The sequence below is a fragment of the Zalophus californianus genome, chromosome 6, assembly GCF_009762305.2.
Source record: "Zalophus californianus isolate mZalCal1 chromosome 6, mZalCal1.pri.v2, whole genome shotgun sequence".
Taxonomy (NCBI): Eukaryota; Metazoa; Chordata; class Mammalia; order Carnivora; family Otariidae; genus Zalophus; species Zalophus californianus.
Window position 1 is genome coordinate 83,258,812 of NC_045600.1, and position 25,288 is coordinate 83,284,099.

At 39.2% G+C, this 25,288-nt stretch overlaps 1 protein-coding gene across 8 annotated transcripts in view; it reads right to left on the bottom strand.

Moving 5' to 3' along the window:
• Positions 1–10,211: 10,211 nt before the first annotated feature.
• EXD1 (exonuclease 3'-5' domain containing 1) overlaps positions 10,212–25,288 on the bottom strand; it is a 32,853-nt gene continuing 17,776 nt past the window's right edge. For all 8 annotated transcript variants that reach the window (XM_027570562.1, XM_027570560.1, XM_027570561.1 and 5 more), the window contains 5 exons: positions 22,447–22,551; positions 22,290–22,370; positions 18,213–18,356; positions 16,884–17,075; positions 10,212–11,897 (listed from right to left, as the gene is read on the bottom strand). In XM_027570562.1, coding sequence (XP_027426363.1) covers positions 11,292–11,897; positions 16,884–17,075; positions 18,213–18,356; positions 22,290–22,370; positions 22,447–22,551 — 1,128 coding nt within the window. In that variant the 3' untranslated portion in view covers positions 10,212–11,291. The remainder of the gene's footprint in view (positions 11,898–16,883; positions 17,076–18,212; positions 18,357–22,289; positions 22,371–22,446; positions 22,552–25,288) is intronic.

Here is a 25,288-nt window from a genome sequence, read left to right on the forward strand (position 1 = left end):
AAATCCTTTGTCAGAATACATGTATGACAAATACTTTCTCCCAGTCTGTGGCTTGCTTCTTCTTTTTCTTTGAAGACTCTTTCAAAGAGCAGAACTTTTAGATTTTATATGATATCCAACTCATATTTTTTCCTTTATGGTTTGTGCATTTTGTATCCTAAGAAATTATTGTCTATCTCAGTGTCATAACAATTCTCTGTGTTTCCTCTGACATTTTGGATAATTTTAGCCTTTTTTTTTTAAGTTTATTCATATTTAAGTAATCTATACACCCAACATGGGGCTTAAACTCATGACGCTGAGATCAAGAGTCACATGCTCTTCCAACTGAGCCAGCCAGGCACCCCCTATAATTTTCGCTTTTACATATAGGTCTATGATTCATTTTGAGTTAAATTTTTGTATGGTATGAGATAAGGATTGGCTTCCTTTTTTTATATGGATACCTACTTGTTTTGGCAAAGTTCTGTTCAAAAGACAATTCTTTCCCCCATTGAATTTACCATGGCACCTTTGTCAAAAAGAAAAAATAGCCTTATATGTGGGCTCTGTTTCTGAGTTCAATATTCTCTTTCATTGATTTTATGACCACCTTACACCAATACTACACTGTTTTGATTACTGTTGCTTTCAAGTCTTTTATTTTTTTTTTAAGATTTTATTTATTTATTTGAGAGAGAGAGAAAGAAAGAGCATAAGCAGGGGGAGGGGCAGAGGAAGAGAAAGAAGGAGACTCCCCACTGTGCAGCGAGCCTGATATGGGGCTCCTTCCCAGGACCCTGAGATCATGGCCAGAGCCAAAGGCAGCCATTTAACCAACTGAGCCACCCAGGTGCCCCACCTTCAAGTCTTTTAATCAGTTATGCAAATCCTTCAACTTTACTCTTCCTTTTCTAAATTGTTTTAGCTTATCTAAGTCCTTTGTGTTTCCATATAAATTTTGGAATCACCTTGTCAATTACCACAAAAACTCGCTAGATTTTTACTGTTATGTTAATAAATCCACAGATCAGGGGCACCTGGGTGGCTCAGTCGGTTAAGCATCTGCCTTCGGCTCAGGTCAATATCTCAGGGTCCTGGGATCGAGCCACACATTGGGCTCTCTGCTCAGCAGGGAGCTTGTTTCCTCCTCTCTGCCTGCCTCTCTGCCTACTTGTGATCTCTCTCTCTCTCTCTCTCTGTCAAATAAGTAAATAAAATCTTAAATAAATAAATAAATAAATAAATAAATAAATAAATAAATAAATCCAAAGATCAATATGGAAATAATCGACATCTTAACAATACTGAGTCTTCCACGGTATATTTTCCATTTATTTACATCTTTAATTTCTGTCAGCAGGGTGCCTGGGTGGCTCAGTTGGTTAAGCGACTGCCTTCGGCTCAGGTCATGATCCTGGAGTCCCGGGATAGAGTCCCGCATCGGGCTCCCTGCAGAGCAGGGAGTCTGCTTCTCCCTCTGACCCTACCCCCTCTCATGCTCTCTCTATCTCATTCTCTCTCTCAAATAAATAAGAAAATAAAATACTTAAAAAAAAATAATTTCTCTCAGCAACATGTTGTAGTTTTCAATATACACAGGTCTTGCACATATTTTATTAAATACATCTTTAAGGATATTTGATTTTGGACATTATAATAAATAGTACTGTTTTTTAAATTTTAATTTCTGATTGTTCTTTGCTAGTATCTTTTGTATATTCACATTTTTGTATATTGATAGTCTATCTGTGACATTGCTAAATTCACTAAGGGTTCTAGTAGCTTTTTATAGATTCTGTAGTATTTTATATGCACCTGATCATGTCATGTAAAAATACAATTTTACTAGGGGGCCTGGGTGGCTTAGTTGGTTAAGTGTCTGCCTTCAGCTCAGGTCATGATCCCAGGGTCCTGGAATTGAGTGCTATGTCAGGCTCCCTGCTCTGCACGGTGTAAAGTCTGCTTCTCCCTCTCCCTCTGCCCCTCCCCCTGCTTGTACTCTCGAGCATATGCCCTCTCTCTCTCTCATGAATAAAAAATCTTTAAAAAAATGTAATTTTACTTTTTAAATTTCTAATCTATTTGCTTTTATTTTTCTTTCTTTATTTCACTAGTTAGTAACTATAGTATATGTCAAAGTAGTGAGATCATATATTCTTTCTTTGTTCTAAATTATATGAGGAAAACATTCAGGCTTTCAACATTGTAAGTATGATGTTAGTAATCGGGTTTTTTTGCCCCAATTTTAAAAATGTGGTAAAATACATATATAATTTACTATCTTGTTCTTGTTCATTTTACATGTTCAGAGGACTGGTGTTAAGTACATTCATATTGTTGTAGACCCATGACTACCATCAATCTCTAAAATTCTTTTCATCTTGCAAAACTGAAACTCTATAGCCATTAAACAGTAACTCCCTATCTCTTCCTCTCCCCAGTCCCCAGCAACCACCATCTACTCTCTGACTCTATGGTTTTGACTACTCTAGGTAGCACATATTTGTTTTTTGTGACTGGCTTATTGCACTTAACATAATGTCCTCAAGTTTCATCCATGTTGTAGCATATGTTAGAATTTCCTTTCTTTTCTTCTCTCTTTTTTTTTAAGATTTTATTTATTTACTTGAGAGAGTGAGAGAGAGAGAGCATGAGCAGGGGAGGGGCAGAGGGAGAGGGAGAAGCAGACTTCCCTGCTGAGTGGGGAGCCCGAACTGGGGCTCGATCCCAGGACCCTGGGATCACGACCCAAGCCAAAGGCAGACACTCAACCAACTGAGCCACCCAGGCGCCCCAGGAATTTCCTTTCTTTTGAAAGCTAAATCTTATTCCATTGTAGGTATATATCACATTTTGCTTATCCATTCATCTGTCAATGGACACTCGGGTTGTTTCCATGTTTTAGCCATTGTGAATAATACTGTTATGAACATGGGCTACAAATATCTATTCAAAACCCTGTTTTCTTTCTTTTTTTTTTAAGATTTATTTTAGAGAGAGCAAGCATGCACATGCAGAGGCAAAGTCTGAGAAGTTTGAGAGAGAGTCTCAAACAGACTCTGCTGAGCATGGAGCCTGATGTGGGACTCGACCTCACAACCTGAGATCACAACCTGAGCTGAAATAAAGAGTCAGGCACTTAACCAACTGTGTCACCCGGATGCCCCCAAAACCCTGTTTTCAATTCTTTTGGGTGTATACCCAGAAGTAGAGCTGAAGGATGATTTGGTAATTCTATTTTTAACTTTTTGAGAAAACACTGTACTGTTTTCCACAGCAACTATACCATTTTACATTCCTGTCAATATTGCATAAGGGCTCCAATTCCTGTACATCCTCACCAATACTTGCTATTTTTGTTATTATTTATTATGATTTTTAAAAGTAAACTCGAACTCACAACCCTGAGATCCAGTCACATAGTCTACCAACTGAGTCAGCCAGGTGCCCCTATTTTCTGCTTTTTGATAGTAGCCATTCTAATGGAAATGAGGTGGTATCTCATGGTAGTTTTAATTTGTATTTCTCAATAATTAGCAATATTGATCATCTTTTCATGTACTTACTGGACATTTATATATTTTCTTTGGAGAAGTGTCTATACAAGCCTGTTACCCATTTTTGAATCAGATTTTTTGTTGTTGTTGAATTTTAGGAGTTCTGTATATATTCTGAATATGAATCCCTTATCAGATATATGATTTATAATATATTCTCCCCTTCTGTGGATTGCCTTTTTACTCTTAATAGTGTCTTTTGATGCACAAATTTTTTAAATTATCACAAAGCCCAATTTGTCTATTTTTTTCTTTTGTTGCCTAGACCTTTGTTTGTTTAAGACCTTTCGTTTTTTAAAAGCACCTTATTAGGTAAAGGAGTACTTTCCTAATCCTAGTTTGTTGAAAGTTTTTTTTCTTACCATGAATTGATGTATAATTTGTCCAAAATATTTTTTAGTAGCTATTGAGATATTAATGTGATCTATCTCCTTTATTCTGTTAATATCATGGATTATAGGGGTGCCTGGATGGCTCAGTCGTTAAGCGTCTGCCTTTGGCTCAGGACATGATCCCAGGGTCCTGGGATCAAGCCCCACATCAGGCTCCCAGCTCAGCGGGAAGCCTGCTTCTCACTCTCCCACTCCCCCTGCATATGTTCCCTCTCTCGCTGTGTCTCTGTCAAATAAATAAATAAAATCTTTTAAAAAAAATATCATGGATTGTATTTTCGTGTTAAACTACACTTGCATTCCTGGGATAAATTCCATCTAACCATGATGTATTTCCTTTTTATATATTTCTAGATTCTATTTGCTAATATTTTGTTAAGGACTTTTGCATTTATGTTTGCAAGGAATATTGGAGTATAGTTTTCTTTCCTTGCAATATTATTGTCTAGTTTTGGTATCAGAGTAATATCATATTTATGGCCTCATAAAATGAGTTGAGAAGTGACACCTCATTTTTTTTTAAAGATTTTATTTATTTATTCATGAGAGGCAGAGGGAGAGAGAGAGGGGGAGAGAGAGAGAGAGAGAAGCAGAGGGAGAAGCAGGCTCCCAAGGAGCAGGGAGCCCGATGCGGGACTCGATCCCAGGACCCGGGGATCATGACCTGAGCCGAAGGCAGATGCTTAACCATCTGAGCCACCCAGGCGCCTGTGACACCTCATTTTTTTATTTCCTGTAAGAATTACTAACATTGCTTCCTTGGAAATTCACCAGTAAAGCTATCTGGGTATGAAGTTTGCTCTAGGGAAAGCTTCAAATTATGAATACAATTTGTTTAATTGATTTAGGGCTATTCAGGTTTTCTATGTTTTCTTTTTTTATTTTTTTAAAAGACTTTATTTGACAGAGAGAGAAAAAGAGAGAACACAAGCAGGGGGAGCAGGAGAGAGAGAAGCAGGCTCCCCACAGAGCAGGGAGCTGGATGCAGGGCTCGATCCCAGGACCCTGAGATCATAACCTGAGCCGAAGGCAGACGTTTAACAGACTGAGCCACCCAGGTGCCCCTAGGTTTTCTATTTCTTCTTAAATCAATTTTGGTGATTTGTGTTTTTCAGTGAATTTGTCCTTTTCACCCAAGTTGTTCAATTTGTGGGCACAGAATTGTTCATAGTAGTCCCTTGTTATCCTTTTAATATATGCATTATCTGTATTAATAATCTCTTTCTCATTACTGATATTGGTAATTTATGTTTTTGGTGTTTTTTTAATCTTGTTCAGTATAAAGGTTTAGCAATTTTTTTTAAAAGATTTATTTATTTATTTATTTGAGAGGGGGAGAGGGAGAGAATCTCAAGCAGACTCCCCCTGAGTGTGGAGCCCGATGCAAGGCTCAATCCCACAACCCTGAGGTCAGCATATGAGCCAAAACCAAGAGCCGGGTGCTCAACCAACTGAGCCAGCCAGGCACCCCAAAGGTTTGGCAATTTTTTTTAAAGGTTTTATTTATTTGAGAAAGTGTGCAAGTGAGAGACAGTGAGAGAGCACGAGTGGGGAAGGGGGGAGGGGGGAGAGGGAAAGGGAGAAGCAGGCTCCCCACTGAGCAGGGAGCCTGATGTGGGGCTCAATCCCAGGATCCTGGGATCATGACCTGAGCCAGGGAAGATGCTTAACCGACTGAGCCGTCCAGGCACCCCAGGTTAAGCAATTTTATTGATCTTTTCAGCCAGTCAGGTTTTGGTTTTATTGCTTTTCTCTGTCCACTTTTATTGATTTCTACTCTTAACGTTATTCATTTTATCTTCTACTTACCCCAAGTTTACTATTCCTTTTCTAGCTTAAGATAGAAGCTAAGATCATTGACTTTAGATCTTTGTTTTATTGTATAAGTATTCGAAGATATAAATTTCCTTCTACGCTTAACTTTTTTTTTTTAAGATTTTATTTATTTATTTGACAGAGAAAGACACAGAAAGAGAGGGAACATATGCAGGGGGAGTGGGAGAGAGAGAAGCAGGCTTCTCACTGAGCAGAGAGCCCGATGTGGGGCTCGATCCCAGGACCCTAGGATCATGACCTGAGCCGAAGGCAGACACTTAATGACTGAGCCACCCAGGCGCCCCATCTTTTTTTTTTTTTACTGCAACCAACAGTAAAAATACACCTACCCAAGGCACACAGCCGAGGAAAAGAAGGTTTCACAAAACAAAATTTTCCCTTACTATGTGCAATGCACTCTGATATTTTCTATTCTGTCCCATTGTTTAAGAAATGCTGCTCATGACTGATTGAATTGAACATAGTCTAGGCTTTTTTTTTTTTTTTTTTGCAATGACTTATGTTAAGATCAGATTGCTGATTATGCCTTGATTACAGTTTGACAGCTCTTCCTGTTTGAGTAGGTGTATTAAATTGTAGAGTCACAGGCTCAGATCCCAAGAGTATGTGAAACAGAAGGTATCAAACTGTGTCTTAGGGTGAACCTACCAATGCCACTAAGATTCTTGTTTCATATAACAGTAAACATCACTCTCCATGATATCCCTAAAGAGAGCTCTGAAGACATTTCCAAGATACAATTTATCATGAGTATACAGACTTTCATTTTATTTTAGGGTTTCTATGATTTAAATATTTTACCTATAATGTTGTCCTTACTTAGAGATCGGGGACATTTATTGGGTTTCAAATGTCCCCAGTATTTATGTTCTCATTAAGCTTCATAATATCCAATGCAGGTAAGTTATAAAATATGACAGGAAATCTTTCAGATGTATAAATGAAGAAGTTAGAATTTTGAAAGTCAAAAGTATGCCATGCCTCTCAAGAAAAAAATCTAATGCTCTCAATGGTACATCATTATTACAAAAATTGGAGGTGGCAATATAATTGGTTAACACTTCTGGAAAGTAACTTAGCAAGAGCCTTAAAAAATTTTTTTGTAATAACAAAAACAAGAAAACCTCTATGACCTGCTGTTTCTATTTCTGCAATTTCATTCTAACAGAATGATTCAAAACATGGAAAAAGGTTTGAGATAGCTTTGAAAAAGCATGAAATAAGGAAATGGAAATAAGCTGAATGTACCACAATTAGTTAAATAAACCATATAACATTCTCTTAGAAATCGGGTGCCTGGGTGGCTCAATTAGTTAAGTGTCCAGCTCTTGGTTTTGGCTCAGGTCATGATCTCAGGGTCCTGGGATCGAGCCCCACATCAGGGCTTAATGGGGAGTCTGCTGGAGATTCTCTCTCTTTCCTTCTGCCCCTCTCCCCACTCATGCTCACTCTCTAAACAAATCTTTAAAAAAAAAAAAAGAAATATTATGCAGTCATTGAAAATCTTTTTTTTTTTTAAAGATTTTTTAAATTATTTTTCAACAGAGAGAGACAGCGAGAGAGGGAACACAAGCAGGGGGAGTGGGAGAGGGAGAAGCAGGCTTCCCATGGAGCAGGGAGCCCGATGTGGGGCTCGATCCCGAGACCCTGGGATCATGACTCAAGCTGAAGGCAGACACTTAACGACTGAGCCACCCAGGCGCCCCAGTCATTGAAAATCTTAACAAAGGTTGTGCAACAGCATAGAAGAACACTCATAGGGTAGAATATATTCACATATGTATGATTACAATGATATGGGGGGAACCTATGCATAAACACTGGAATTAACAAAAATGTTACCTTTTCCTGTTGAGTTAGAGAAATAAGAGTAAATTTTTTATTTTCCTGTATTTTGTAAATTCTATTTAAAAGTACATAAATTTTAAAATTAAACACCTACTATAGTAAAATTAAATTCTAAAATTAAACACCTACTGTTGTCTGTTAGGATAAGGAAATGGAAAAATACATGATATAAAATGCACAGTAAGTGTATTTATGTTATGATATGACTGTTTCAAGTGTAGGGGGGGCACAGAGAGAAGACAAGAGAGAGGGAGGGAGGGAGGAGGGAGAGAGGGAGAGAGAGAGAGAAAATGAAAGAAGATTGAAAGAAAAATGCCAAAATACTAGGAAGGGTTGATAGTTATTTTTTTCTCTTTATTCTCTAAATTTCCTGTAAGGTATTTATTTGTGTTACTATTATAATAAATGCCTTTATAAGTATACCTCACTAATCACCCTGAGGCCCCCTACTTTGACCCAGGCCTCATCTCAGCTTACTACTGGGACTTGCCTTGTGTCAAAACAAAGAAAGGTCTGTAGGGCATTGCAATTCTATTGTGTCATGTTAGGATTTATCAAGCCCACAGCTAGATTGGAGGCAAAGCTGCTGCAGTGACTTTTCATCATAAAGTTGAAAGAACATTGAATGGACCAAAAAAGAACACTGGTTCTATTCTCTGCATTTTTGCCCAAGGAAGTCATTTAACTCCATTTCCTAATTCCCAAAGTAAAAGGGTCAGAGCTTGTAAGAAGCTCTAATTGTAAGTCATGTACATAAAGGTGATATGAGAAAAGTCAGACAGGAGTAGAAGAGATGCATGAAATTAGTGTAGACTGAAACTAGACCCCAAGAGCTTGGGAAACGAAGTAGTGTGGTTTATTAACTCTCAACTAGAAAATACAAAGTATAGAACTCAGTGGTGTGGGGCGCCTGGGTGGCTCAGTTGGTTAAGCGACTGCCTTTGGCTCAGGTCATGATCCCAGAGTCCCGGGATCAAGTCCCACATCTGGCTCCTGGCTCACCGGGGAACCTGCTTCTCCCTCTGACCCTCTCCTCTCTCGTGCTGTTTCTCACTCTCTCTCTCTCTCTCTCAAATAAATAAAATCTTAAAAAAAAAAAAAAAGAACTCAGTGGTGGATTGGGACAAGAACCTAGGATTTCCCAAAATTCTGGGCAAAATTTAGACAAGAAGTCTGCATAATCTCAGAGAGTACCAGCAACAGGGCTTGAACAATGCACGAATTTTTCGCTCTAGCCAAAACAGAACTTCATGGTAGGAGCTGGGTGCATACATGGGGTTTAGGTTGGCACTCCAGGCTAGAATGAGGGTATGGAGCCCAGGTATATGAGTGTTTCACCGAGAAAATACTGTGAAGAAACCCAAAAGTCTCATTTAGTTCTGGGAGTCAAAATACCTCTCAACTAGCACTGTCTAAAAGAACTTTCTCAAACAGTAGAAATGTTCTTCACCTGTGACATTCAATACTATATAGCCTCTAGGCACATGGGACTATTGAATACTGGAAATATGGCAAGTGCAAATGAGGAATTGGATTTCTAATTTTAATTAATTTAATTTTAAATTTAAATAGCCACACATATGACTAGTGGCTACCATATTGAGCAGCACAGCAAAGGCCTAACACATTCCAGCGGTTTTTCTTTTTTTGTGTTGTTGTTTTTGTTGTTTTTTAAGTAGGCTCCATGCCCAGTGTGGAGCCCAACGTGGGGCTTGAACTCATAACTGTGAGATCAAGACCTGAGCTGATATCAAGTCAGTTGCTTAACCAACTGAGCCACCCAGCACCCTGGTTCTTCTCAAATATAGCCAAACATACCTAATGAAACAAGAATTCCTTTTTTGAATATGAAGAATATTTTTTCTTTGTAGCCTTTATGTATATATGTTGTGTATGATAATTTAATGGTTCCACAGGAAGTTAAATCAACTCTAGGAATTTCACAAGAATTCATGCCCCTTCCAGAGTAAACCTAGATTAACCACACTCTGGGCCCAACCTGAAGATGTATTCACCCAAGATGAACCACAAACTACCTTGGCCCCAAGTGACCTTCTAAACTAAGGACAAAGTGAGACACCACAACTGCAGGAATGAGCTGACTGCTCTTGGGACCTGCCTTTATCTTCAGTTTAGACTAGATCTGCATCCTGGAGTTTGGAAGGGCACAGCTATTTTTTCAGTGCACTCAGAATCGGCTAGTGCAGATAAGGATGTTCCCTTTTTTTTCCTTTAAAGATTTTATTTATTTGAGAGAGAGAGAATGAGAGATAGAGAGCACGAGAGGGAAGAGGGTCAGAGGGAGAAGCAGACTCCCTGCTGAGCAGGGAGCCCAATGTGGGACTCGATCCCGGGACTCCAGGATCATGACCTGAGCCGAAGGCAGTTGCTTAACCAACTGAGCCACCCAGGCATCCGATAAGGATGTTCCTAATTGTAGGTTGTCCCAAAGTTTCCCATAAGTACAATAAATAATAGAGTTCTGTATGAGAGTCAACTTATAGATTTTTAGACTGGACTCTAGACCTAGAAATCCATACATATTCCAACTTATTCCTACTGTGACCTAATGAAGAAAAGAGATAATCCAGTGGTACAACAGGTTTATTGGTCATTGTACACAAAAGAATGTGAGCAACTTGCAAGTATTCAATATAAAAAGGGCTTAGTACAAGTTGCCTTCCTTTTACCCTAAGAAAGTATACCAAACTGGGGCACCCGGCTGGTTCCATCAGTAGAGAATGTGACTCTTGATCTCAGGGTCATAGGTTCGAGCCCCACACTGGGTGTGGAGCCTACATAAAATTAAAAAAAAATTTTTAATAAAAAAACAAAAGAAAGTATGCCAACTCCAGGAAAATAGAGGGGAATCAAACTTCAAGTTTACATAACAGACGTACTCAAAAGAAGTCTCTGCTTTGTTACAAAAATGGACAGACCTTCTAAAAGTAAATGGAATCAAAAGAAATTAAAACTGGGATATTGATTCCTGTAATAACATTAACTAGTGTTTGTCTATGACATAAGACAGACAAAACATTAAAGTTCAAGACTAAAGTCAGTATTTTTCAGCTTTTTTGATATATAATTGATAAATTAGAGTTAGTATTTAAAAAAAAAAGAAAAATAGTACTGGTAGTTATCAGGTGACAATTTTTTTAAACTTACCCTTAGAAGTTTTACCAATCCCTTTCAAACCAAAAAATACAACAAAAGTTTAAAAGTAGGGGCACCTGGCTGGCTCAATTGGTAGAGCATGCAACTCTTGAACTTGGGATTGTGAGTTCGAACCCCACTTAGTGCATAGAGCTTACGTTAAAAAAAAAAAAAAAGTTTAAAAGTATAGATTCTTCCAGATACTAAGGCCAGGATTTTTCCCCTCCTCAAATCCTCTAAACGCAAATTATGAGAAATCATTCACTCTGACCACTGGGAACATTTTTGCACAGTGACATAATCAAAACATTTACTTCTTCCATTTAACTTATTCATTCCCTTCTAATAAAATTCTAGGCATGAGGAGTAAGCAACAGGATATAATTTTTGCTGAAGCCTTCCTTTCTTTGTGAGTGAGGCAAAACTAAATTTACAACATGACAAACTTAAGCACTGAGGAAGGCCTTATTGGTAGAGGAAATGAGCCACCTTCATGGTCTCAAGAATAAGTAGTGCATCTCTAAGATAAATTTGGAGAGAGATTTATCCAAGAATCTGTTTTCTCCAAGGCCGGACAGGGAGGAAGTGTGGGAAGCACAGTTTTTCTAAGAGGATGAAAGGTGTCACTTGGAGACACTCCGGTTTCCTGAGGAAGGGAAAGAGACACTGAAACATCTTGTTTTGTGCATTTTAGATCTTCCTTGTTTTCCACCATCATTAACTGTTCTATCTCCTCTTTCAAAGATAAATTTGTCTGAAACTCCTGTCTGGGTATCTCTGACTCAGAGCAAATGAGTTTGTTGATACAATCCTCACTGGTTTCTTCCTTCATGGGAGGTAGATGTTGAGGTTCTGTCGGAGTTTGCTTATTTTTAGATTCTTCTTTCAGCAAATTTACATCCTGATGAGATGTAAAACTTGGAGTTTCATCTAGCATAGAGTTTTTACAAAGTAAGGAAACCCCTACTTTCCCCACGGTCTCTGTCACTGATTTCTTTGGATGTAGCACTGTCCTTATTAGGAGGCCCCGTGTGTTCACCCTATATTCTTTTGCAGCTCTCTCTCTGCGCTGCTTCTGGAAGTCCTTGAGCTGAAGCAGTTCTTCTGGAAGCTCCATACACGTAGGCTAAGAAAAGAACGGGAAAATAAGTCTACTATAACTAAACTTCTGAATATGGTCCTTAAATCACTTCTGCTATACTTAACAGTATTTGACAAAGTGAGGATCAATTCAAATGTGTTCTTATGGCTCCCTCTAGCGTATTCAACTATAGTAGGCCTATTTTTGATTAAGTTAAATATTTTGAATCCACAGTGTGTGTGTATGTTGTGCACTGCGTGTTAAGTAAGTGTAAAGATTAACAGTGAAAAGTTAAGTGTCCCTTCCAACCTGTTCCCAGTTGCCTCAGCGAGTGCATCTTCTAGAAAGCAGTTTCGTACGTAGCCTCCCAGAGAGTCTATGCATCTGTAATCATGTTTGTGTATATATATCCATTACTCAGTGTTTATCTATCTTTTCATTGCATTGCATTTTTCAATTTTAGTTTTCTCCCAACCTTTTATTTTGATAACTCTTTCTAAAAATTCTTTTACACAAATGGTAACATAGTATTATCTATTCTTCTGCATCTTGATTTTTTTAAACTAAAAAATTTGTCTTGGATTTTTCCCTGTTAGCATTTTTAAGGGCTGAATGGATATGCAATAATTTATTTAACTAAACCCATATGGATGGATGGATAGTTGTTTCCAGTATTCTGTCATTACATAAATGCTATAGTAAAGAATATATTAAGAAAATGTCCTCTTTGTTACATGAGGCAAATAATTTTTCCCAGGTTGCTTGCCTTTTGACTTTCATCATAGTATTTTCACCACAGAAAAATGTTAAGTCAAATTTATTAATCCTTTATGAGTTCAGAGTATTTCTGCATTGCATAGAAAGGCATTCCCTCATACAACTCCATAGCAAAAAAGCAAATGGTCATCCAGTTTAAAAATGAGCAAAGGACCTGAATAGATATTTTTCCAAAGAAGACATTAAAATGGCCAAGAGGTATATGAAAAGGTGTTTGGGATCACTAATCATCAGGTAAATGCAAACCCCAAACACAATAAGTTATCACTTCACACATGTTTGGATGGCTATTGTCAAAATAATGGCAAGAATGTGGAGAAAAGGGAACCCTTACTCATGGTTGGCGGGAATAGAAATTGGTACAGCTACTATGGAAAACAGTATGGAAGTTCCTCAAAAAATTAAAAATAGAACTACCATGCAGTCCAGCAATTCCACATCTGGGTGTGTATACAAAGAAATGAAATCACTACCTTTGAGAGATGTCTGCACTCCCTTTACACTGTAGCATTACTCACAATAGCCAACATATGGAAAGAACCTGTTTACATCAATGGATGAATGGATAAAAAAGATGTGAGATAGACAGAGAGATAGAGAGAGAGAGAGAGATCTCACACACACACACATACACATATACCCACAATGGAATATTTAGCCATAAAAAAGAAGAAAATCCTGCCATTTGTGACATGTATGCACTTAAAGGGCATTTTGCTAAGTGAAATAAACCAGACAGAGAAAGACAAATACTATATGGTATCACTTATATGTGGAATCTTTAAAAAAAAAAAAAAAGCTGATTTCATACAAACAGTATAGAATGAAGGTTGCCAGTGGCTAGCAGGAGGGAAAAGGGGGAGATGGAGGTCAAAGGGTACAAACTTTCAATTATAAGAAAAATAAACTGTAAAAAATAAATAAATTCTGAGGATTGAATATATTGCATGTTTACTATAATAATTTAGTATTGTATACTTGAAAGTTGCTAAGAGCAAATCTTCAGCATTTTCACCACACACACAGAGTTAATTATGTGAGATGATGGATACATTAATTATCTTAGTCTTGATAATCATTTCACGATGTATATGTCTATCATCACAATGTACACTTTATACACAATTAATTTTGTCAATTATTCTTCAATGGATGTGGGGGGTTGGGAAGAAAAGCATTCCTTACTGTGAAATAATTTTCTTTTAATTGTTTTTTCTAATAATTTTATAATCCCATTGTTTACATAAATACTTGATCCGAGGAATTTATTTTGGTAATCCAACTCTGACCTTCCTCACGTACAATGGTTAGCCAATTACCTATAGCCGTTTATTGATTATCTTTTTCTCATTAATTGGCAATTCTACCTTTATCCCAACGATATTGGCAGATATTTTCTTTTAAAGATTTTATTCATTTATTTGAGAGAGAGATGGCAGGGGAAATCACAAGCAGGGGGAGCGGCAGGCAAAGGGAGAGGGAGAAGCAGACTCCCTGCTGAGCAGGAAGCCCAGTGCTTGATACCAGGACCCTGGGATCATGACCTGAGCCGAAGGCAGATGCTGAACTGACTGAGCCACCCAGGTGCCCCCATACTGGCAGATATATATTGGATCTTTTTTTTTTTTTAAGATTTTATTTATTTATTTGACAGAGAAAGACACAGAGAGAGAGAGAGAGGGAACACAAGCAGGGGGAGCAGGAGAGGGAGAAGCAGGCCTCCCGTGGAGCAGGGAGCCCGATGCAGGGCTCGATCCCAGGACCCTGGGATCATGCCCTGAGCCAAAGGCAGACGTTCAACGACTGAGCCACCCAGGTGCCCCTATATATTGGATCTTTTGCTGTGTTCCTCTACTATGTTCCACTGATGTGCCTACACATGTACCAGTCAAACTCTTGGGGTTTTTTTTTAACTAATCTCTGCACCCAACATGGGCCTCAAATTTACAACCCTGAGATCAAGAGATTCATGATCTACCAACGGAGCCATCCAGGTGCCCCACAAATGACCACTTATATGACTTAATATCTGGCAGGACTATTCTTATTTATATATATTTATCTTTATAAACACTATAATCACAGTTTGCCAAAATAATGCTGGTGTTAGTATTTTTCTTGGAATAGAGGTAAATTCAAAAGTAAATTTAGGAGTAATGTATAGCTAAAAATGCTTAGTGTCCCCATTCATTTAAGTCTGCTTTTATACCATTCAGTAATATTTTAATGTTTTCTTTATATTTCACATTTCTTGGAAGATTTATTTCTAGGTAATTTATCTTTTTGTTAAAATTATAAATGGATGTTTTCTCCCATTATATTTTCTTGCTGTGTATATGGATGCAAGAAAACTATCAATTTTCATGTTATATTTGTACCCATTTTACTAAATTGTTCTTTTGTTTGTAGTAATCTTTTCCCATTGATTTTCTACAGTTTTAGTTGTATCATAGGCAAGTCATAATTTTGATTCCTCCTATTCGTTTTTTATAGTTTGCCTTTTTTTTTCTTCAAATTTCATTGGCAGGACGCCTGGGTGGCTTAGTCAGTTAAGCATCTGCCTTCAGCTCAGGTCATGATCCCAGGGTTCTGGGATCAAGTCCCACAGAGGGATCCCTTCTCAGTGGGGAGCCTGCTTCTCCCTCTGCCTGCCACTTGCCCTGCTTGTGCTCTCTCTCTCTGACAAATAATAAATAAAATCTTAAAAAAAAATTTCATTGGCTAATAGCTTCAAAAAATGTTAAAGTGGTGGTGGTAATTACAATTTTTGTATTTTCTTGATACTAATGGGAATGCTTTTAGTGCTTCCAATCAAACTTTATGTAGACTTCTTGCTTGAGATATGTTTTATCATGTATTCCAATTTTAATCAGTAATGTATATAGGATATTATCACATTTTTTTCAGCATTAAACAGTGAGAGCAAAATACAAAAAGTTATAAAACTCCTTGGTTTTACAATGATAAATGAAAGACATTTAAATTCTCCAATTGAACAAGGTATGCAAGGATTTTTATGTTGCTCTTTTTCTGCTAAACAGTGAGAGCAAAGTACAGAAAGGTTACATTTTTTTCAGCATATATGAGATAATAAGACTTTCTTTGTTCTAGGAAAATGGAGAATTTCCTAACACTGTACCATGCCTGCAAGTAGAAATCAGCAACACATTAAAAGAAAAGTATAATACATCTAAGTAGGGATCGTATCAAAAATGCTATTATTTTATTTAGGATTTTGCTTCAGTATTCCTAAGTAAGAATGGCTAATAACAGCAATAGCAGCAGACTGCAACCTTTTTTTTTTTTTAAACGATTTTACCTTTAAGCAATCTCTACACCCAACATGGGGCTCAAACTCATGACCCTAAGACCAAGAGTCACATGCTCCACTGACTGAGCCAGCCAGGTGCCCCCAGATGGCAACCTTTTTTTTTTTTTTTAAAGATTTTATTTATTTGAGAGAGAGAGAGAGAATGAAAGACAGAGAGCATGAGAGGGAAGAGGGTCAGAGGGAGAAGCAGACTCCCTGCTGAGCAAGGAGCCTGATGCGGGACTCAATCCCCGGACTCCAGGTTGCCCCAGATGGCAACCTTTTATGTAAGGGGCCAAATAGTAACTATTTTAACCACAAGTGATCTCTGTTGCATACCTTTTGTTAAAAAAAAATCCTTTAAAACCGTAAAAAGCATTCTTACCTTGTGAGCTGTACAAAAGCAGGCTGTGGGCCAGATGCGGCCTTAAGGCAATATTTTGCCAACTCCAGGTCTATAGTTCTGTTACACTGTGCTGGCTTCTTACAAATTCGTAATGAAATCTTAAATTTAGGGCACCTGGGTGGCTCAGTCGTTAAGCGTCTGCCTTGAGCTCGGGTCATGATCCCAGGGTGCTGGGATCGAGCCCCACATCGGGCTCCCTGCTAGGCAGAGAGCCTGCTTCTCCCTCTCCCTCTGCCTGCCTCTCTGCCTACTTGTGCTCTCTCTCTCTCTCTCTGTCAAATAAATAAATAAAATCTTAAAAAAAAAAAGAAAAAAGAAATCTTAAATTTATCCATTCATTGACAGGATATAACTTAATATTGTGAAAAAGTACTCAAGGAGATGAATGAAGCCCAAGCTATAGCCCCTTCAAATATTTATTACCAAGTCAGCCCCGTGCTTTGCTGTAGCTGTGAAGAGGGGTTATCACTGTGCCCTCCATGAGCAATGGGGCAGGGACGGAAGTCCGAAAAACACCGTCACAGGGAGCCGCACCTACCTCTGTCCCCCCAAGGCGGTCTGCAGACCCTTCCCGGTAGGTGGTTAGGTACCCGTCCACAAGGGTGGTTAGGTCAGACATCATCTCATCCAGGAGTACCAAACGAAGGGGCAGTAGGTAGGTAGCTTCCAGGGCCAAAATTTTCAGTAAGGAAGGTGAAAGAGGTCGTGTGAACCACACTTCTGGATTTTCCTAGAGATACCAAAACAATTTTCTCTGAATAATAAGCAAAACTTTAAAGATAACTGTTTATATAAGGGTTGCTTAACTTAAATCACTATTACCATCATTTTCTTCAATGACAGTATATTCTGAAAATACACACACACACCCCTTATGTATGTATACATTAAGTGTGTCTATGTGAGAGGGAAAAGACAGAGTGACGGGGGGGGGGGGGGGGGGGGGGGGGAAGGGAGGGAGAGAGAGGGAGAGGGAGGGAGGGAGGGAGGGAGGGAGGGGGAGAGAGAGAGAGAGAGAGAGAGAGAGAGAGAAAGCTCAATCCATCGATCAATTGATCAGGGCTTCTCATTCAAAACTGAAGAGAGTAGACTTGATTATAGAACCAAAACTGTAGTCAATATTGTCATGACCTAAGTGTGCAGGTGAGGCTATTAGGAGCTAAGGAAAAAAAATTTTTTTTAAAGATTTTATTTATTTATTTGACAGAGAGACAGAGCGAGAGAGTGAATACAAGCAGGGGGAGTGGGAGAGGGAGAAACAGGCTTCCCGCAGAGCGGGGAGCTTGATGCGGGGCTCGATCCCAGGACCCTGGGATCATGACCTGAGCCGAAGGCAGATGCTTAACGACTGAGCCACCCAGGCGCCCCAAAGAAAATTTTTTTAAAGATTTTATTTATTTATTAGAGAGAGAGAATGAGAGATAGAGAGCACGAGAGGGAAGAGGGTCAGAGGAAGAAGCAGACTCCCCGCTGAGCAGGGAGCCCGCTGTGGGACTCGATCCTGGGACTCCAGGATCATGGCCTGAGCCGAAGGCAGTCGCCACCCAGGCGCCCAGGAGCTAAGGAAAATTTATCTTACTTTGAGAGAAATAATTAAGATGGTTTTTGTTTCATCACCTTAAACAACGTTCCCAACAAAAACCTCCCCTGGAGGATTGTAAATTTACTTCAGAGTACTTTCTGATAACCACTAACTCTGAATCCTGGCTTTTATCCACTTGAAATCACAAACCAACTTGCCATTTGAACCAGCTAAAATTTTGGCAATGCTCATATGCTTACATACCAGCATATGTCTATATAATATGCTGATGATCCCGCTCAAAAAACCCTTGGAAAACTTAATGGAACATGCTTCAGTACTCACCTGAATCAATTTTTGTCTTTCTTCCAGAAAGGAGAGATACTTAGGGGCTACCTTAAGGTGTCTGATTAAACTCTCCTGTAAAGAACTGATGCAGTTTGGAAGAAAGCCACCCGTTTCCATGGAAAATTGAAGGACATCTGCTACCTGTGGCATAAAAAACAAAACAAAACAAAATAAAAACCTGTCTATAGAATACATAGCTATCTCATGGCAGAAATGGCAAAAATATATTTAGAAAAATGTCTTTAAATACCATTCTCCCCAAGAACCCACATGATAGAAAATGCCATCAGAAAAACTGTTCAGTCAACTAATTCTGAAAAATTAGGAAAGAAAAAAAAAAAGGAGCACCCAACTTTAATGTACCCTTGTCTACTTTCTTTTCCACACCTTTTGTTTGCCTGCCTTATGGTTATCTATTACTCCCTGGTGCCTTCAGGCAATGGGAAAAAGGAAGATAAATTTCAAGAATTATTTGTATTACTTATCAGCAACTCTGGCAAAGTTTTGGTAAGGAAAGCTAATACAATTAAGAATTGGAGGGGCATCAGGCTGGCTTAGTTGGTAGCGCACGCAACTCTTGATCTCGTTGTGAGTTTGAGCTCCATGTTGGGTGAAGAAATGACTTAAAAATAGTAAAATCTTGGGATGCCTGGGTGGCTCAGTCAGTTAAGAATCTGCCTGTTCGGCTCAGGTTATGTTCTCAGGGTCCTGGGATTGAGCTCCATATCGGGCTCCCAGCTCAGAAGGGAGTCTGCTTCTTCCTTTCCCTCTGCCCCTCCCCCATGCTTCCGTGTACGCTCTCTCTCTCTCAAATAAATAAAATCTTTAAAAAAATTAAGAATTGGACTATTTATCTGTGTGTGGTAGGCTAAATAATGCCCCCAGAGACATCCATATCCTAACCTCGCGAACATGTCAACGTTGTTTTATATGGCAAAACGGACTTTGCAGGAGTGATTAAGTTAAGGCTCTTGAGATAGGAAGATTATCTTGAATTATCTGGGCGGGACCTAAATGTAGTAAGAGGGAGGCTCAGGGAAATTTGGCTACAGTCACTGGAGGTGATGGAGCGATGGAAGCAGAGACTGCCGTGGTGCATTTTTTTTTTTTTTTAACAAACAAAAGAACAAACTCTTTATTTGAAAACAAACAATTCAGAATCAACTGACCATCTTTTCTAAAACTTAGAGGTTTTTTAAGGGGATTCTTTCCCAGAAAAAAAGAAAATTATGTCATTCCCCAAATACAAATACAATTTTTACCTTTCTTTCTTGCATATACACTCATACTTCTTTACGCCAGTATCATAGTACTATTAAAAGACAAATGTGCTGTCACAACACTTCAGCTTCAGGGCAATCAGTGGGCAGTCCTCTCTTACTGGGACCAATAAAAAGGTTTCAATAAAAAAAGTCAGTACTCTAGGGGCGCCTGGGTGGTTCAGATGGTTAAGCATCTGCCTTCAGCTCAGGTCATGATTCTGGGGTCCTGGGATCGAGCCCCACATCGGGCTCCTGGCTCAGCGGGGAGCCTGCTTCTCCTTCCCCTCTCCCCAGTTCATACTCCTCTCTCTATCTCTGTCAAAGGAATAAATTTAAAAAAAAATCTTAAAAAAAAAAGTCCGGTACTCTAGAAAACATTCATGCCAGCTCTCCTCATTTCCATGAAAAACTCGAAGTTCTCCAGACTTCTTGATTCCTTTAGCCCTCAATAACCGCTCCTTATTTTTTTTTTAAAGATTTTATTTATTCATTTGACAGAGAGAGAGACAGTGAGAGCAGGAACACAAGCAGGGGGAGTGGGAGAGGGAGAAGCAGGCCTCCTGCAGAGCAAGGAGTCCGATGCAGGGCTCGATCCCAGGACCCTGGGACCATGACCTGAGCCGAAGGCAGACGCTTAACGACTGAGCCACCCAGGCACCCCAATAACCGCTCCTTCTTAACCTTCTACCCCCACCCCACTGCCACTGAGCAAACACCAACAGGGTCCTAAGCACTTCAGGAAAAATTAGTTTTGCCAAAACTAAACTAAAATAAAAAAGAATTCTGTACACTAATATAACTATCTATCTCCCTCTAGTTGCTGGCCAGGGCCAAATGTCACTGGGTTTGTGTGTGTTTTCTTGGTCCAGCCCACCAACTGACTACCAATTTGTGATTGCAAGCAGTGGTACATTTTCAAGTTGGCAGGAGCCACAAGCCAAAGAATACAGGTAACAGCTGAAAAGGCAGAGAAACAGACTTCCCTCAGAGTCTCCAAAAGAAACCAGCCCTGCTGACACCTTGATGTTAGCTCAGTGAAAATGATTTTAGAGCTCTGACCTCCAGAACTGTAAGAGAGTAAATTTTGTTGTTTTAACCTACTAAATTTGTGGTGATTTGTTACAGTAACAATAAGAAATGAATATACTGTGTTAAAGGGGAAAAATTGGAAAAATTCTGAATTCTTGCTTCTTGTAATATGGAAATCTGAAAAGTGAACATGGAAAGATGTGCCAACGTGTTCATATGGGGTCTAATCAAGAAACCTAATGGTCTCAGGGGAACAATGAGCAATTCTCTTACATTTTGGAGTAAGCTAGAAATAATACCTATATAGTGAAAAATCCTGAAAGAAGGCCCAAGGAACATGTCAACAAGAGAAGTGGCATAAAGTTCATTATGGGAAGATACATAAAGAGCAAACTTGAACCATATTTAATAACATAAAGTTGAACTTTTAGGAATTTCTGCTCAAAAATATTGGTGAGGGGTATAGAGATCACTTAAAATTATAATAATAAAAAAAAATAACTGGCTAACATTATTTTAACCCCTCTCCAAAGGTTCTAGACTTGTGTATTCAACATGTCCCTTTTGACTGGCATAAACCTAGAAGACTAGAAGAATATAAAGAAGACATAATGAAAGCTAGTGGTTTTACTATTCTCACAGCCAAACCAGAAACTCACATCAGCTCTAAGAGCTAGTTAGTATAGACTAAGGACTTCTCATTTCTCTAGGATTCTTTAGGGCAGAGAAGAATCATATATAATCAGACTATTTTGGCCCAGAATAGGCTTTTGGGGCATATCTAAGACAACCTGCATCTCTGAGCTAGATGCTAACTCACTATTAGTCTTAACTGATAATTATGAGCTTAAAGGCACAGACTGTGACTGTTCACCTCACACTAACACTAAACACACAGATTGTGACTGTTGACCTCACACTATCTCATGTCAGACTTCTGAATGACCCCCCAAGTTGTTCAAGTTTCTGAATGCTATAGAGTATGGATCTTGCTTTTTTTTTAAATTTTGAGATTTTATTTATTTTTTTAGGTAATCTCTACACCCAGTGTGGGGCTTGAACTCACAACCCCAAGATTAAGAGTTGCATGCTCGGGCGCCTGGGTGGCTCAGTTGGTTGGGCGACTGCCTTCGGCTCAGGTCATGATCCTGGAGTCCCGGGATCGAGTCCCGCATCGGGCTCCCTGCTCAGCGGGGAGTCTGCTTCTCCCTCTGACCCTCCCCGCTCTCATGTGCTCTCTCTCTCTCTCATTCTCGCTCTCTCAAATAAATAAATAAAAAATCTTTAAAAAAAAAAAAAAAAAGAGTTGCATGCTCTACTGACTAAGCCAGCCAGGTGCCCCAGAGCTTTCTTATTTGACAAATTCTGGAGCAAAATGAGGGGTAAAATCCTCAATACTTTCTTTTTTTTTTTTTAAAGATTTATTTATTTATTTGAGAGAGAAAGAACATGCAAGCAGGGGGAGGGGCAGAGGGAGAGAGAGAGGCAGACTCCTCGCTAACGCAGGGCTCCATCCCAGGACCCCGAGATCATGACCAGAGCCTAAATCAAGAGTCAGACGCTCAACCGACTGAGCCACCCAGGCACCCCCTAAATACTTTTAAGTAACTTTTCTGTAGTGCTTTTATAGTTCATCAAATGTTCTCACCTATTGTATAGACAACTTACATGAAGAAGAAGACAGGAATGAGGCACACACACACACAAAAAGACTCAATCACTCACCAAATGAGGCCTATTTTCTATAAGAGTTACATATGCTGGACTGAATTCCTGCTTGTACCTGTGTGTCAAAGACATTATTCAGCAAAATTCCATACTGATGAGAGAGGCAATCAGAAAGCCAACGACAATCATGGATAACCTAAGGAATCAGAAGACAGAGTAATTAGATCCTGATTGCTAATCTTACTAGTGGGGGAATCAGCTTACACACTCACCTTCAAAATTCTCTTGTCTTCTAACACCATCTGAAGTCCATTGTTGAAAGCACGACTTCCCAGAAGGAAAATGTCAAATAAGTAAACTCGGCTATTTGTGGCCACCTACAATAGACCATTTAGACACACATATTATAGGATATAAAAGAACTAACAAAGGGGATCTGAGGATCAAGAAAGATATGTGATAAAATATTTCACACCCTCACTTTTAAAGAAAACAATAGGCATTCAGTGATTCGCAGGGAAAACAAGTTTAAACTGATCTTAAGAAAAGAAGCTATCATTTGTGATCTTTTCTTTCTTTCTTTCTTCTTTTCCTTCCTTCCTTCCTTCCTTCCTTCCTTCCTTATGACAGAGCATGAGCAGAGGGAGTGGGAGGGGGGGAGAGAATCTCAAGCAGACTCCATGCCAAGTGCAGAGCCTGACACGGGGCTCAATCCCATGACCCCAAGATCATGACCTGAGCTGAAATCAAGAGTCAAATGCTTAATCAACTGAACCACCCAGGGGCCCCTCATTGTGATTTTTCAATCACAGAAAGAGACAAGCTGGTAGATATAGCCTTTTGCTTTTTACAGTCCTAAATTTAATGTTTTACATCTCACCCATGACATTTTAATACTCAAAGGATTATAGGTTTAAGAGGAATGAACAGCATTTCATTGTTGATAACACAACATGCTATTTCTCTGAGTCTCATAATATGCAGGGTTGTGTTGGGTGTTACATAAAATTACTCATAAGAGAAGATCCCTGCTCTCTAGCAGTTTTTTTTTTAGAAGATTTTACTAATTTATTTGAAAGAGAGAGAGAGAGCATGAGCAAGGGGAGAGGAAGAAGCAGACTCCCCTGCTGAGCAGGGAGCCCGACTCAGGGCTCAATCCCAGGACCCTGGGATCATGACCTGAGCCAAAGGCAGATGCTTAACCGACTGAACCACCCAGGCACCCCTCTCTAGCAGTTTTCAATAGGTAACAAATACACAAATGGTAGGATGTGAGACACTGTTTTTTTAGATCAATTTTATACAATCATAAGAATTGTAGATTGTTTCTGATCATAAAATTCACAAAGGCAGTTCTATAGCTGGATCATCTACTGAGTCAGGGAATGAAGGCAAAGAGACCCTAATGGGTCTACAGAGCCAGCGACAAGGCAGTCTGATGTCATCTTTGTCATTTCAGGAGCTAAGTGCTGATACAGCTACAATTGCCAGGCATACCTGACACCCATTCTTGGACCTTTCATGTTGTTTGCTAGAACAGGACACCTAAAATAGTCACTCCTTGCTCTTTTTCTCTACCTCCTTAATTATAGAAACTGAATTTTTTCAGATTTTCAAAAAGTTTGAAAAATAATTCTCTGCTAGATTGCAAACTCTGTGAGAGGAGAGATTATGCTGGATTCACCACTGTACATGCATCAACTAGAAAAGAACCAAGCCCATGGATGGCTTAGACATTTCTTCAGTGAGCCAAGGCATGCCATACAATACTCCCTTCCATTTTTCATATGCAAACAATGTATATGGCTCTGATAATATGCATTCAATCTATATCCTTTCTTCCACTCATAACTTTGCAAACATTTTTCTACATTGCACTCGTCATCAATTTTTGGCAGCTGCATAAGATCAAACCTACAGTAATGTTTCCTATTTTTAACTACTTAAGTGGTTTCTGATTTTTCGCCAGAAAATGATGCCAAGATCACTAGGTTCTCACATATTTTTTTTTTGTATTTTGAATTATTTAGGGTAGATACCTCGATGTAGCCCTGAGAAGTGGACAGACTGCCAATCATAATAAAATTTATTCTCTCAGTAGGTGGAGGTAGGTCCCAACTCAAAGAATAGAAGACAGTGGTTGGGGATTCAGTCTGCTTTCTTGGCTCCCCCACCGCTTAAAAACTGATGCTGCTGAGTTTGATCCAAAGGTGGTTGCCGAACCTATAGCTATTTGAGGCTCACTACGAATTTCTTTTGACACAATGGGGACCCTCACCTGACAACTCCCAGGCCCAGGAAAATGAAAATGATGTGGCAGAATTCTGCTGTGGAACGCTACCAACCAGAAAGAAAGATAAAAATTCTTCATATAAAAAAAATCTTCATATATTTTTTTTAAGATTTTATTTTTGGGGCATCTGGTCATTGGGACAGCGTGCAACTGTTTTTTTTTTTTTTAAAGATTGTATTTATTTGACAGAGAGAGGGAACACAAGCAGGAGGAAGTGGGAGAAGGAGAAGCAGTCTTCCTGCGGAACAAGGATCCTGATGCGGGGCTCAATCCCAGGACCCCGGGATCCCAGGACCCTGGGATCATGACCTGAGCTGAAGGCAGACGCTTAACAACTGAGCCCCTACAGCGTGCAACTCTTGATCTCAGGGTTGTGAGTTCAAGCCCCACGTTGGGTGTAGAGTTTACTTAAAAATTAAAGATTTTATTTTTAAGTAATCTCTATACTCAACATGGAAGTTGAAGCCACAACCCTGAGATCAAGAGTAGCAAACTCCACTGACTAAGCTAGCTAGCCGCCCCTAAAATTCTTCACATATCTAAGGTGAGAGAAAAGAGCAGGGAAAGACCTCAAGCAGAGCCTGTGAGATTATAGATCATCAGCAATGATGATTATAAAAGTGAACCTATGAAGAGACAGAAGCTCTTACCTCTTGAAAAGAATAAACTCAGTACTAGAAAAGTAAAAGACATTCCAAACAAGTTACAGGATAGTGACACTGAGGTGACATAAAGAAGACAATTAAAATCAATTTGTCAGGGGTGCCTGGGTGGCTCAGTCATTAAGCGTGTGCCTTCGGCTCAGGTTATGATCCCAGGGT